Source organism: Ceratosolen solmsi, unplaced genomic scaffold (genome assembly GCF_000503995.2).
Source record: "Ceratosolen solmsi marchali unplaced genomic scaffold, CerSol_1.0 scaffold1, whole genome shotgun sequence".
Taxonomy (NCBI): domain Eukaryota; kingdom Metazoa; phylum Arthropoda; class Insecta; order Hymenoptera; family Agaonidae; genus Ceratosolen; species Ceratosolen solmsi.
This window is the reverse complement of record NW_011948415.1, coordinates 11,640,741-11,654,177: the sequence shown is the minus strand read 5'-3', so window position 1 is coordinate 11,654,177 and position 13,437 is coordinate 11,640,741. Positions and strand designations below refer to the sequence as shown.

Here is a 13,437-nt window from a genome sequence, read left to right as displayed (position 1 = left end):
GAAACAAGCTCGTATACCGTGACCAATCGGCACCAAGTTGCTAATGTTTAATATTTGGTGTCTCTTACAACGTATTATAATGTAACTATATTCAAGTAATAAATCATAAAAGATTATATTAAAATTTGTTACAGAAATGTAATTGTACATAAATATTTTTATTATTATTATTATTCTTATTATTATTATTATTCGCGATCGCTTCTACATACACTAAACCATCATTTTTAAACGCTTTTTATAATAATAATAATAATAATAATAATAATAATAATAATAATAATCAGCAATAATAAATAATTATAATAATAAAACCAAAGAGATTTTCCAAAAGGTAAAAGAATTTTTCAACACAAATTTATGCCGTTGTAACTTCATACGTACATTATTGTTACAAAAATTTCTTCGTAATAAATAATACCTTAATTGTATATTAATGTACAAATAAAATTTTGTAGTGTAGTGTGTTTAGTTTCGAGTTAAAATAAAATTTTATAAAAGAAAAAGTAATGGAGATAAAGTTATTTTATTGCATTTGATGATGTGTCATATTTTGAAAATTTAAAGCCACATAAAACAATTATAAAATCTTGTTAAAGTAGATTTGACTATTATATGAACTCCTATCCTTCATAATTTCATTGTTTAAACATTTTCAATGTGATAAATATGATTGATTTTTAATAGCAGTTTTGAAATGTTATATTGAGGAAGAAATTCAACTGAATTCGATTTGACACAATCCTCAATGTTGTGAAATATAAAAAATTGTAACTACCTTTATATTTTTATTTAATCTATAAATGTTTTTAAACTATCTTTATCACAAATAAATAGGTATGCTTACACTGTAAGAGTATTTTATTGGGAACAATAGATTTGCAATTAATTTGTTTTTAACAATCATTAACTTTTTGCCTTGCAACAATAGAAACAGGACTCGTGAAATATCTATAAATTTATTGTTTTTATTAAATAATCTATCGAGCCTGATGAAGTATTAAATATGATGAAATGAAAATAGATTACAATATAGAATAATATAATGATATACAAGTCTTAATTTACTTGAAATTTTTTAATTTATACAAAGAATACGCATCTGCATTTTTTTAATAAAATGAGTTTTACAATAATATTTATTAATAGTTTAATTGAATTAATTGAAACCAATATTGAAAATAATATTATAAATTTCAATAGGATCAATTTTCATTTAATATTACAAAATTAATCAATAATATTTTATTTGTACTCGCTAGATATAATTTGTATATAAACTAATAAAAAGCTCAGAAATTGTAAACACAGATTACTACAATTTCAGTTATTTGAATGCATTTATCAATCGATCATTCCCGAATGTAAACGAAGATAGTTTATAGATTTAGTAGAACAATGTAATATTAAATATTTGGGCTATGCAAAGTGTCTTAGTCTTAGTATTAGTCAATGATTAAAAAATCATTCGTCAATTTATTAAAATTTAAATTATTTAATAAACAATTCAAAATATTTATGATCTGATGAATAAAATTGATACCTAACATATTAAAAACATTTTAATGAAAAATCGTTCAAATGTTTATAAATTATATATTTAACAAAAGTATTATTAAAAAAAAATTGGGAAAATCATCTTAAGTAACTGTTTGAATTTAAACGATAAATCTAAAAATATAAAATCGTTACATACTTTAACTTTTAACATATCTTAACGATTAACATAATGTTAAGATCAAATGATATATAGTTGTGGCAATAGATTTATATAATTGATAGATATTCCGAATGAATTTGTATTCGTGTAGAGAATATAATTAATAGTGATTTAATTTACATTGATTTAGATTTTCATACACTTAATAAAATTACTTCTGATAGTATAGAAATTGTAATTCCCACAATACAACGCTTTATATATATATATATATATTAATAAAAAAGGAAATAGTAAAATTTTGTAACAATCAATGTTTATAAATACTCGTATTAATTTTACGAATTGAATATAAAAGTTGATATGAACTTTTATTATTAAAATGTTTTAAATTATTTAGCAAAATTGGAATTCATTCACAATTACCGTATGCACAAATAAACGTACAGAATAATATTCTCATTAATAAATTCATTCGCATAATATTTTTAATAAGACATTGTCTGAAAGTCCTTGCTCAATAATTCTTTTACTCTTCAGGAAAAGATATTTCGTAAAATTGTAAATTACGATTTCATAATATGTAGAAAGCATTAATAAACAAACGTATGTTAACTCAAGTACTAAAATATATTGCACTATCTAAAAATCCCTGTATTTCATTAAAAATTCGCACATAATTTGTAACATAAATGTAATAATAATTGCTCGCACGTACACAACAGCGTAAGGCCTAGACAATCTACATTATTAAATAGCAAAAGACTAATTTACTGGTAAGATTTCCATCTTACACAAGTGCACGTATCGTAAGCGCAAGAACCAGCATTAATGGATCTTGGACAAACAGTAAGCAAATGTAATCGATTCTTTAGCTAAACAACTAGTCACAAGTTCACTTGTCTTCGCGTTTGGATTAGTAAAATGCACGCGTCGGGGCCAGAATTGCATTATCTTTTCCCGGTGCGTCTTAGCTCATCCCGTAGCGTAACCGAGTGCCGTGACGCACACGCATCGCGATAAAATGCACCGAAAGCGCGATAAGAGACACGAAAATCGATAACACGAGGGACTCTCTTTCATCGCTGCCTCCGCCGTTGTCGCTCGGCTTGCTTCTTTAACGAGGGACTTCCCGCTTACGCCACAGCTAAGAGCCAAGGTCATTGTCTCGGTCGCGTGCTGGCGGGTCGCGACGTGGTAGTGATGGTGTGGGGGGGGGGGGCTTTTATCAACGAATCCGGGCCCGTAGCCTGAGTAAAGGTGACAATATTCAGCGACCAGGACTTTTTCCCTGGACCATATCTTCGCCGTATTGTAACTTTGAAGCAGCCAAGACAACCGCTTGTAACAAATCTTTATAACGCCCACTCGATGTCGATACTTTATTATTAACTTTGATTAACATACCTTCGATACATGTACGAGAATTTTCTGTAATTTAATTTGTTATACCTTGGATATATACCTAACCAACATAATAACGAATTTCAGATGAAAATTGGTTTTCAATGGATAATGATAATGATAATCGAGAAACCCTGGATTACGAACGTACTCATGATACTTCGAGGATTACAATTGCAGATAATTTCCTCAAGTCTTATGTGACCAAAAGGAATATTTACGGAATGATTAATGACATAATTTACAAAAAGACAACTGTTTCACCGTTATACTTCGTAACCGGCAACTTCTTAGCGTTTTTTAAATAATTTGTGCTTTTATTTCGTAATAAAATAACATCAAAATCCAATTGGACTGCATAATTTGAAATACACGTGATTATTTATCTTTCGCTTTATCAAATTTTACTTTTGTATTCTACGGCATAGATTGAGTTTTATTAATTTCCTTATCGCACGATAGCTCGTCTAATTGTAGCGAGAATGTACTTTACTACCACATATTAATAAGGCAGTTGTCTATTTGCCCTACTGCAATTTAAAAACTAATGGAATTCTATATTTAATTAATTAATACCTTCCTCGTTTATCGCTAGTTTTATTTTTACAGAAATGAAAAATTCATATAATTGCCTCTTACAAGAATGAAACTATTTTCAATTTAAAATCGAATTCTTTGATCAATTGATAATTTATTGCCATATATTTTGCACATAAATTTAATTTTAATTTTATCAGATGAAATAGCTCATACTACATCAGCTTATTAACAATTAGAATTAATATAAATAAAGTGAAGTCATTTCCTTAAAAAAGTCAATGGTAGGATATATTATTACTTATATAACATTTTTCATTTAACATTTTATATTACAACTTACTCATCTATTAATGTTATTTAAATTTCTTTACAATTATTTTAATTTTATTTCATGGTCTGACTAAAAGAAATTAAATATCTACAAGTTATAAATTCCTTTAATCATAAAAAGTCGAACTTAAGCGAAAAATCCCCTTACTCTAAACAAATTATTATCTCCATATAATGCTAATGGGACAATTTTTTCAAAATAAAAAATTTGATAGGCGGCCGTATCAGAATAATTCATTTATAATTCATCCAAGTGAATCAAAGAACACTAACTCACTTTTGTATATCCAATATTGTTTTTCAACTCCCTCTGCCTCTTCTAAATAACCAATAAACGTGTTGGAAAGATAACGCGCAACCCATAGCCAATCGCTAAAAAGCATCAATGAAGTCAGTGGCAAATATAATAACAACTGCTTGTAGATATGAGAGAAAGGCTTGACCCTCACTCTCGGTGCATCCGGAGAACGGCTATAATGTGCAGTCACACTCGTCATGATTTAGAATTTCAAACATCACAAGACAGAACGAGAGATGGGGAGAGCGAGAGAGAGAGAGAGAGAGAGAATGCCAAGCCAAGGGGAACTACCCGGCCAAGCACTTTAACGATTGCACAGGGGAGATTTCTATTGTAGATAGCGTCTTGAGCTTTAAATATAAGTACGTCGCTTCAAGTCTTGAGCTTTTATTGCGCGTGATTTCCGAACTTAAAGTCAATGACAAATTGTGGCTGTTTGACTTTTTCAATAAATATATCAGAGTGCAAATTTATTGTGAATTTCTAAGAAGCTATACGCACTTGGTGCGCGTTTAGGCCAATTATTATTGCAAAAACTTAAAATTTACTTATGGTGATACGTTTAAGAATATGACAATTTTTAGAAGTGATTGATACACGATTAAGCGAACAATCAAGTACACGTACTTTCATAACCAATTAATGAACAACGTAACTCGATATTCGATCATAGATTTTTTTTTTTTTAGTAAAAATAGAATAATAATAATACCAACAACAACAATAATAATAATGGCTAAATAACGAATACGGATATAAGAAATTGCTCTTAATTGATAAGCAATTCGGCTATTTCATCCTGAGAATATAAGGAAGGCACGAGAACTAGTGGAACAAAGTAGTGTAACTTAAGTAAGTTAAACAGTTAATAGTTATTTTTTTTTCAATAAATTTATTCTCTTAAAGCTCATATTGCATGCATTATTATGTTTTTGTCATTGGATGTTACTCACTGCTTTCCCATGCGTATATACAACAAAGTCATAGATGTAGAAAAATAAACGTAATTAAGCAAATGGCTACACATACTTTTCTATGAACGCATGAAAAATTTCTGGTTCGTTATTTTTGTTGAGCACTTGCATATTAATGCATCTACAAATATAATGTTACGTACATCTATAAAGTTATGTAATAGTATTGACGTTAAGAATTTTTTAATTTCCATATCTTATAATTTCTGGATTTTTTCATTATTGTTTTATTGTTTCTTCTACATTTCATTTATAATTCATATATTATCTGATTATATATGATGATTTTCAATAACAATGTAACTTTTATATATTTTACAATATTTTATAGTTTATTTTTATTAATTTATTATTATTCAATATAAAATGTAATAGTATCTATAATATTTAGATAATTTTCATTTTAAGAAACAACATTTAAATATCCTGTTTGATTAGTTAGATGCATGAATCATTATAAAAGATTATATAATTATTATTTTATATTCAGTTATCTTCATAAGAGCCTAAGTATCCGTAATCGAATTGATTAATTGAATTGATAATGTAAATTAAGGAGTTCGATTTACTTTATAATAAACTTTACATACGATTCAAATAATCCAATAGGCTAAAAAAATTAACAAATGTAAAAATAATTTTAGATTTTAGTTAATAAAGAGATATATTTCATTTAATTTCTGCGAATCAAACAACGTTTATTGCACAACTGTTAAGTATATTATTGTCGGTCCGAATTTGTAATTTTAAATAATTTTAAAATACTTTTCAAATATATAGTGCTGAAAGTTTTTGTTAAAGATCTTACAATTTTATACAGCAGCAGAAAAACATGCTATGAAATTTAATAAATACAATTCTTGCTAATCCACTTGTATTGAGTACGTCATTACTATCTTATATATATATATATATATATATATATATATATATATATATAATCCATATTTATGTATAAATCGATATCACGTCTGCTTATTTGGTGAGAATGCTGTTCCTACTAATTTATTCAAATTTACAATTTTATTTAATTTCAATAACACGCTTATTAGATATTTGAATTTTTATGCAATCTGTTCATCAAATGTTATATCCTAGAATATTTTATAACGCAAGCATATATACTAAATTATAAAAGTCACGATCGTTAAAATTTAAAGAATTAATTTAATTGTAAATCGTATAGGCCTATCATATGTAAGAAATTCTGTGTATAAAGTAATCTGTCAGATTTATTAATATGTCTGTTGAAAACTTAATTTACATAGATAAGCCGAAATTTAAATAATAATTCGATATACCTTTAACGTTAGGTATTTTTATAATTAACATAAAAAAATTTATCCTTTCTAATTACGATGAACTAGTTCATTTAATATTAGAATAAATGTAAATACAAGTGCTAATAATTTTCTGCAAAATATACATTAAAACAGGTTTTCGTTACACCAAAGTACTCACCCAAAGAATAATTAAAATAACATCCATATCTTCCTATTGGTCGATGTGTACACGACACTATCAAGACTTTTTCAAATATCAATTTCAAAGAAATTGGATAAACCCCGAACCAAGCGGTCCCCTTGTACAAAAAGTACAGAGTTGCCTCTGTTACAGAAAGCGACCGCAAATGTAATGAAGGGCTCCGTAGAAAATAATGTCGCTTCCGACCGGAACGATTATTTGGTAGGAGATGGTCTGCGCCTCCAACTCACAATCAACAGGAACGTCCTTTCGATTACGGGAGACGGCTGCCGTGTTTCGCTCGGCAGCAATTCCGGCCACTTACGGATTATCGGGGACGGCTGTCGCGTAAACATCGGCTGCAACGTCGGCTACGTCGAGTACAACGGCGACGGGGGCCGCATTGTCCTGGGGCCCGAGTCACTCGACCGCAGCAGAATCAAGTACCGGGGCGTGGGAGGAGTCATTGAGTTCGGCCAGGTACCGAAGCGCAAAGGCGAGCCTGACAAGCCCAAGTCCACGAGAAAAAGTGGGACGAAGAGGGAGGAGGCAAGAGCTCGACGAGGCTCCGACTGACGTGTAAATCTCCGGTCGATGCATACGTTAAGAATAAGACCCGAATGCGATTGATTGGACGTGGAGAGAAAATGGCATTTTTCTCTCGTTGCGAGCGCATGAGAATTGGATTACGAGGGATTTAGCGAGGCTAGATTTTAATAAGGTTTTCGCGCTTCCCGTGCAGTTATCTAACCAATTGTTCCGAGTTCAAATCACGGAGCTCAATTTTTAAAATAATATTTTAAATATATTTAATTTATACATCCATCATTTGATAATATCTGGCGATTTAAGTTACAGCTTGTGTATTGAAAAATTGTATTAAAAGTATTTATTATTTATTATATTCATTATAACCGGAACGGAAAATCATTTATCAGTATTACAACGCGCATGATTCGACATTAGGGTTTTAATTAATTTATAGTATTGGATGTCAAAAGCTTTTTTTCAATGATCAGTAGACGTTGCAGATAGCATTTTCTTAGAATTAAGTTAATTTTATCGACATAATTTACTTGCCAGAACTATATTACGAAATCAATCATATGTTTCGATATTATAAAATACTTTAGAGATTATTCGGTTACCTAAATATGCTTTTTAATCCAGTATAATTTAGTATTAATTTTTTTTTTTTTTTTATAAATAAAAATGCAGATGTAATTAATTTGTAAGTTATTTTAAACATACATATATATATATATATATATATATATATATATATATATATAATATTATGTCTGATGCATAGATGCTATTGCTATAAACATAAATATGTTATTATTAAAAAATATTAATTACGGATTACGATGACGAGAAAAATCATTTATAATAGTTTACGTACATGTGCACATGCCCACGCGCCTGCGCACGCGCACGGCCACACACAAACAAAATAGATTTATTTAAACTCCTTCGTAAATATTTTTTTATATGTACATATTTATTTGTTATGATATCGCGAATTATTTATAAAGAGAAATGTAGCAATGTAATAAGTTTATTAAAACAAAATGAACACATTTGTTATTTTTCCTTGACATAATTAAAATTAAAGTATATGAATTATATAAGAAGTGGGACTTCATTATTTAAAAATGGAAAGTATGCGCATATAAAATATATTTTTCTATAATCAGCATCAAAATTGCAACGAAATGTATTTTTCTAACTGCAAATATAATCTCGATTAGTACATGTAACATAATATTTATGAATGATCAAAGATGATTGAATATATGATGTAAACCGCGTCACTTTACTTTTTTTTTTTATTTTAGGGTAGACAAAATGAGAAGGCAAAAACGACTGTGAGACCGGAAATTTTTCGTGGATTGCAAGCAAACCAAAGCGATATATCACGCTGTGAACGGATGTGTACTTGATAAAAGCGGTAATAGAGAAGATCCGACCCGAGTCTTTGATTTTTTAACGGTTGAACACCGGCAGTATCGACGGATGCGCTAAATGAAAATATACCAACAAAGTGCAAGGGAAGAGAAAAGTTGATAGTTGTATTTTCCGGTCAATGAGCAGTAATGCGCGCGCACAGCAACTAATGACAAAAGGGTGATTGTAGTAAGTTGTACAAACCAATTTAGAATTTCTCTCTTGTTTTTTTTTTTATGGCAAACAGTCTGATGTAAACCTAATGGATTGTTCCTGCTTCTTACATTGGGCACGAATGAAGTTCGTGATCAGACAGAATTTCTAGATATGTTATTTATTAAAAATATATATTGTTTTTTTTTCGTATAAGAAATTTGCATTTTGCTTTCATAATGTTTTATACAATTTTTTTTTAATTGTATTTGCTCTATATAAAAGAGAAGATTCAACGAAAAAAAATATTTTAGTTTTATTAAATAAGACAGGATAATATACATTATTTTAATTTACAAAAACGTAGTAGAACGATAATAATTTTTTTATAATCTCCGATAATTGTCGAAATAATTTCGAAATGTTATACACATTAAAAATTCATACACATTTTATTTATTTTTACTTACTTTTTAAGCCATTTATGTGTATATAGTATAATATTATAATGGATTATGGAAACATTAAATAAATGTACTAATTATGATAAAAAATACTTAATTAAAATTTAATTTATGTTTAAGACATTTTAACATAAAAATCACTTTGAATGCATCTATAACAATTTATGATACCATTATAACCCATTATGAATAGGCTGTTGTAAGATTTTACAATTTAAACTTATAAACATTATCCTAAGAAAGAAGAGTACAAGTTTATAACAGTAGAAAATGAAGTTGAAAAAAAGTTATATAAGCATAAATGCCTTACAGATAATTAGAAAAAATCTATATTATTTTGAATGAGTGGGACTTTGTAATCAACAATCGTTAGAATCAAAATGAAATACTTCAACATTGAATATTTTACATAAATATATATATATATATAGAAAGAGGGCAATTTCTTGCATCCACGTGCGAAAAAAAGATATTCACCAAACTAAACGATTTTTTTTTATTAGAGTTCGATATTGAAGTGATATGGAGAAAAGTACATATGAAAATGAAAATAATGGTGAGAAAGCGTCATTGATCTCGACGGAGGGAAAAAAATTATGAAGTATTTCAATCCAGACTTCTATATGACACTATTTGAGTCAGTCGAAAAGCGCGTCGCGATGCAATAAAATCTATCCCTATATATACCCTCGTCACCTCGTACGTTACTCTCGCGCATATGCGTATATGTATATATAAGTGAGCTTCATAACATTCCGAACGGTGGAAGCTGGAGCGAGGGAGCGAGGCGAAAATGAGAGCCGACATGCCGATGACCGTCGTCGTCGTCGTCGTCGTCGTCGCACAAAATATACCCGAAAAGAGGCCAGATCGCGAAAAGCAGTTTCTGGGCACAGGGGACCGCCACCGAGACGGTGAAAGAGGGTAAAGAAGGAAGTCCCGGAGTACGGCCCACTTTTACCTGCTGATTTATTAGTCGCTTAGTCAAGGGAAATTGCGAGTGTCGTGTACATTGGCCGAGAGCCGTGCGTTGGCGGATCTGAATGATTGTCCTGATCGTTCCTTGGACAGGTCGGAGACAGTAAGGGTTCGAGGAGGCCCGAGAATACGATGGACATTCAATGAAATTGGGGTTGGGGATTTTCTGCGATACAATGACTAGAATTCACATTCTAATAGCGAAGCAGCCAAGTGCTAATCTTGAATAATTATTATTAATATTGAAACATCAGTAGTCGGTAGTCAGAATTCTGCTTCAACGCTAGTAAACACGACAACTTTTAAATGCCATAATTAACAATAAATTAACAAATATTTTAGTAGCTATACATTTTCGCAGTTATAAATGCAATAAATACAAGTGCAACTATTAATTAATAAGAGCTTTGTTAGTGATTATTAAAATTTATTTAAATTCATTAATGTAGTTTCTTTTACTTTGTAAGTTGCATACAGATTATATGTTCATTAGCATAATCGAAAGCGCTCTATAAGTGAAAAAGAAAATCTTAAACAAGAAATTTATAAATCAAAAAGTTTTTATTTAAATTAGAAATTTAGCTGTCTAATGTATAAAATAATACATTCTATGAGATTTCAACTATGCACATAAATAAATATACCACATTCAGTTATCTTACAAGGAAAAACTACAAATATTTCTATTTTTCTATTTAAAATTTTATAAGATTTATTAATGTATCTAATTAAATCTGTAATCTAAATTCATCATTTATCAAATTGATTAATGGGCAATTACTTGAAACAAAAAAATCATTGATGTTTATCGCAAGGCCCATGATTAATCATTATTGTAACTTGTTACACTTAATAAAAATAAACTGAAAACTCTCATAGCAATTATGTAATAATCAATAAAGTTCGTACAACTTTCTATATATCAATAAAATTTATATTTATCTAAGATTTAAGATATATACTTTGCCTCAATTTTCCTTACGTAACATTACTCAGCTAAATAGAATACTTTTAAAAATATCCGTGGTATTTCAATCTCTTTGAGTTCGTATGCAGTGTGTATGTGTACGCGCGCGCGCGCGCGTGCGTGTAGTGATATTTAAATAAATAAAAAAATATGTAGAATGTTGTAAAGTTTATGATAGTAGTATCTCAAATTAATCCAGCACGTCTAAATACCGAGCACGTCATAAGTCCAGAGCGCCGTGAAAAATCTGTCACTGTCAATATCAATTTCATCATATTTATATTTCCATACATGCCTTACGAATTGAATGGAAGAATCGCGTATATAATTAATGACATCAGCTGCCATCGCCTTACAAAAAGCGCGTGTCACAGGATAATGATTGGGCCCTCGTGGGTCCACCGCCATATACGGAGCTATGTTGACTCAAACATACGAAAGAGAGTGGATGCAACGCGCTGGTAAATCATAATGAGGTACTCGTGTGAGCTGTCTGTGTGTGGGTGGGTGGGCGGACCTATGCGATTGCGCGCGCGCGCGCTTGATGAGAGGATTTGTGTTTGAAAGATAAAACATGGTAAAACTTTACGAGGGCTAAACTTATTATAAATCGAATAGCCAGCTTTTATGCCAGAAGGATAGATAGATAGATAGATAGAGAGAGAGAGAGAGAGAGAGAGAGAGAGAGAGAGAGAGAGAAACGCCACGAGGCTAAAAAATACATTGATAGTTGAAGTTGTTCTAGAACGCGACTTATAATTGCACCTGCTTTTTCTTATAATCCAGTGTGACACAGAATTTGAGTTTGTACTAGATGTAATAAGTATTACTCTTTTCTATTATCTTGACTTATAGCAACTTGAAATCATGTATGGCACTGCAGACCAAAACATTTTATGAAAAGTGTGACGAAGGTATTTGCTTCTTTTCTCCGGAACAACAAGCGTAGAATTTGAACATTAGTTTAACAAATAAATAACGTAAAATTATTCGTCCGATGTACAACCACGAGTACATAGTATATTAATAGCCAAATAAATCAAATGCAAAAAACTTTGTTATTATGTAAACTGCTAAATTTCTATAAAAGAAAAAAAGCAAAATTTTACTCTTACGAAATGTAACATTTATTTAGGTTTCTATGTTTTTTACTAGCCAACGTATTTTTTGTAATCAAAGTATTAATAAACACTCTATTTAGTATTAAATTAAAAATACAATTATTTTAATGATTTGTTTAAAATGTGATTTCATTCGATATAGCAGCTTATTATAATATTATGCATTTTAAGAAATTATAATCGGCCTTATAATCTTGAATATATTTTACTTTAATTTTAAAGCATAACTTAGACCGATCACAATTAAAAATATTCAATACATTAAAGATATATTTTCATTCGCTCATAATTAAAATTATAAGCATTAATAATAAAAACAGGCAATAACTTTTTTATTAAAATTATGTTACATCTAATTCTTCGGAATAAAAATAACGTATTGACATAAGCGAACGAGGATTAATGCTTATATGAAAATGCTAAAATATTTCGTGTCTGTTGAGGTATCTTTTTAATAATTGGCTCATGATAAAATTTGTATTTCATACTCATCATGAAGAGATAAGCGACAGTTAATAATCCTCCAGAATTTCTATGTAAAACTACGATGCAAAATACGCTATGAAATATATTTGTCTAATGAATATACGTGATATTTACTCTCCATTTATAAGATACGCGGATGCTTCATGTAACATTGAAATGTTGTACTTTCCATATTAAGGATAATGTAGTACAACGCACCAGTGCGCGCAAATCAAATTCTAAAATAAAAAAAAAAAAAAAAAATAAAAAATAAGGAAAAATTGAAAAATCTACTTCTATTTGGTGTACTCATCAGCATATGTGTATTACAGTTTTTGAAGAAACTGACGTTCAAACGTTATTTATTGAAAAACCGAATTATACACGTGAATGATGATGAAATAATTATCGAATGATCTAGTCCAATTAAAGGAAAATGATGGCGTGAAAATTAAAATTTTAATACTAATGAGTATTCGTATGGAGATTGTTTCTCATATTATATAGGACAATTCGAAGCGAATACATGAATGGAATATTGAGAAAATATGTACTGAACGTGTTTTTTTTATTGTTACGCTTTAAACATTAATGAAAGAAAAATAAGCAAGAAAAGAAAATGATTGATATCGATTATACAACATCGCGAATTAATACATAATTATTATT

General features: G+C 29.4%; 2 protein-coding genes across 2 annotated transcripts in view; one reads left to right on the top strand and one right to left on the bottom strand.

Moving 5' to 3' along the window:
- corn (microtubule-binding protein cornetto) overlaps positions 1 to 13,437 on the bottom strand; it is a 47,649-nt gene that overhangs the window by 13,736 nt on the left and 20,476 nt on the right.
- On the top strand, positions 4,955 to 8,911 carry LOC105368851 (uncharacterized). Its single transcript, XM_011507981.1, has 3 exons — positions 4,955 to 5,084; positions 6,824 to 7,150; positions 8,512 to 8,911. Exons 2-3 carry the CDS (start codon positions 6,842 to 6,844, stop codon positions 8,614 to 8,616), a joined length of 414 nt encoding a protein of 137 aa, XP_011506283.1. The 5' UTR covers positions 4,955 to 5,084; positions 6,824 to 6,841; the 3' UTR covers positions 8,617 to 8,911.

What these genes read in the sequence shown, in the direction of transcription:
- LOC105368851 (XM_011507981.1), top strand. Translation starts at nt 6,842, where the DNA reads ATGAAGGGCTCCGTAGAAAATAATGTCGCTTCCGACCGGAACGATTAT. An exon ending in GAGTCATTGAGTTCGGCCAG is followed by an intron (nt 7,151 to 8,511) that starts GTACCGAAGCGC and finishes TTTTTATTTTAG; the next exon opens with GGTAGACAAAATGAGAAGGC.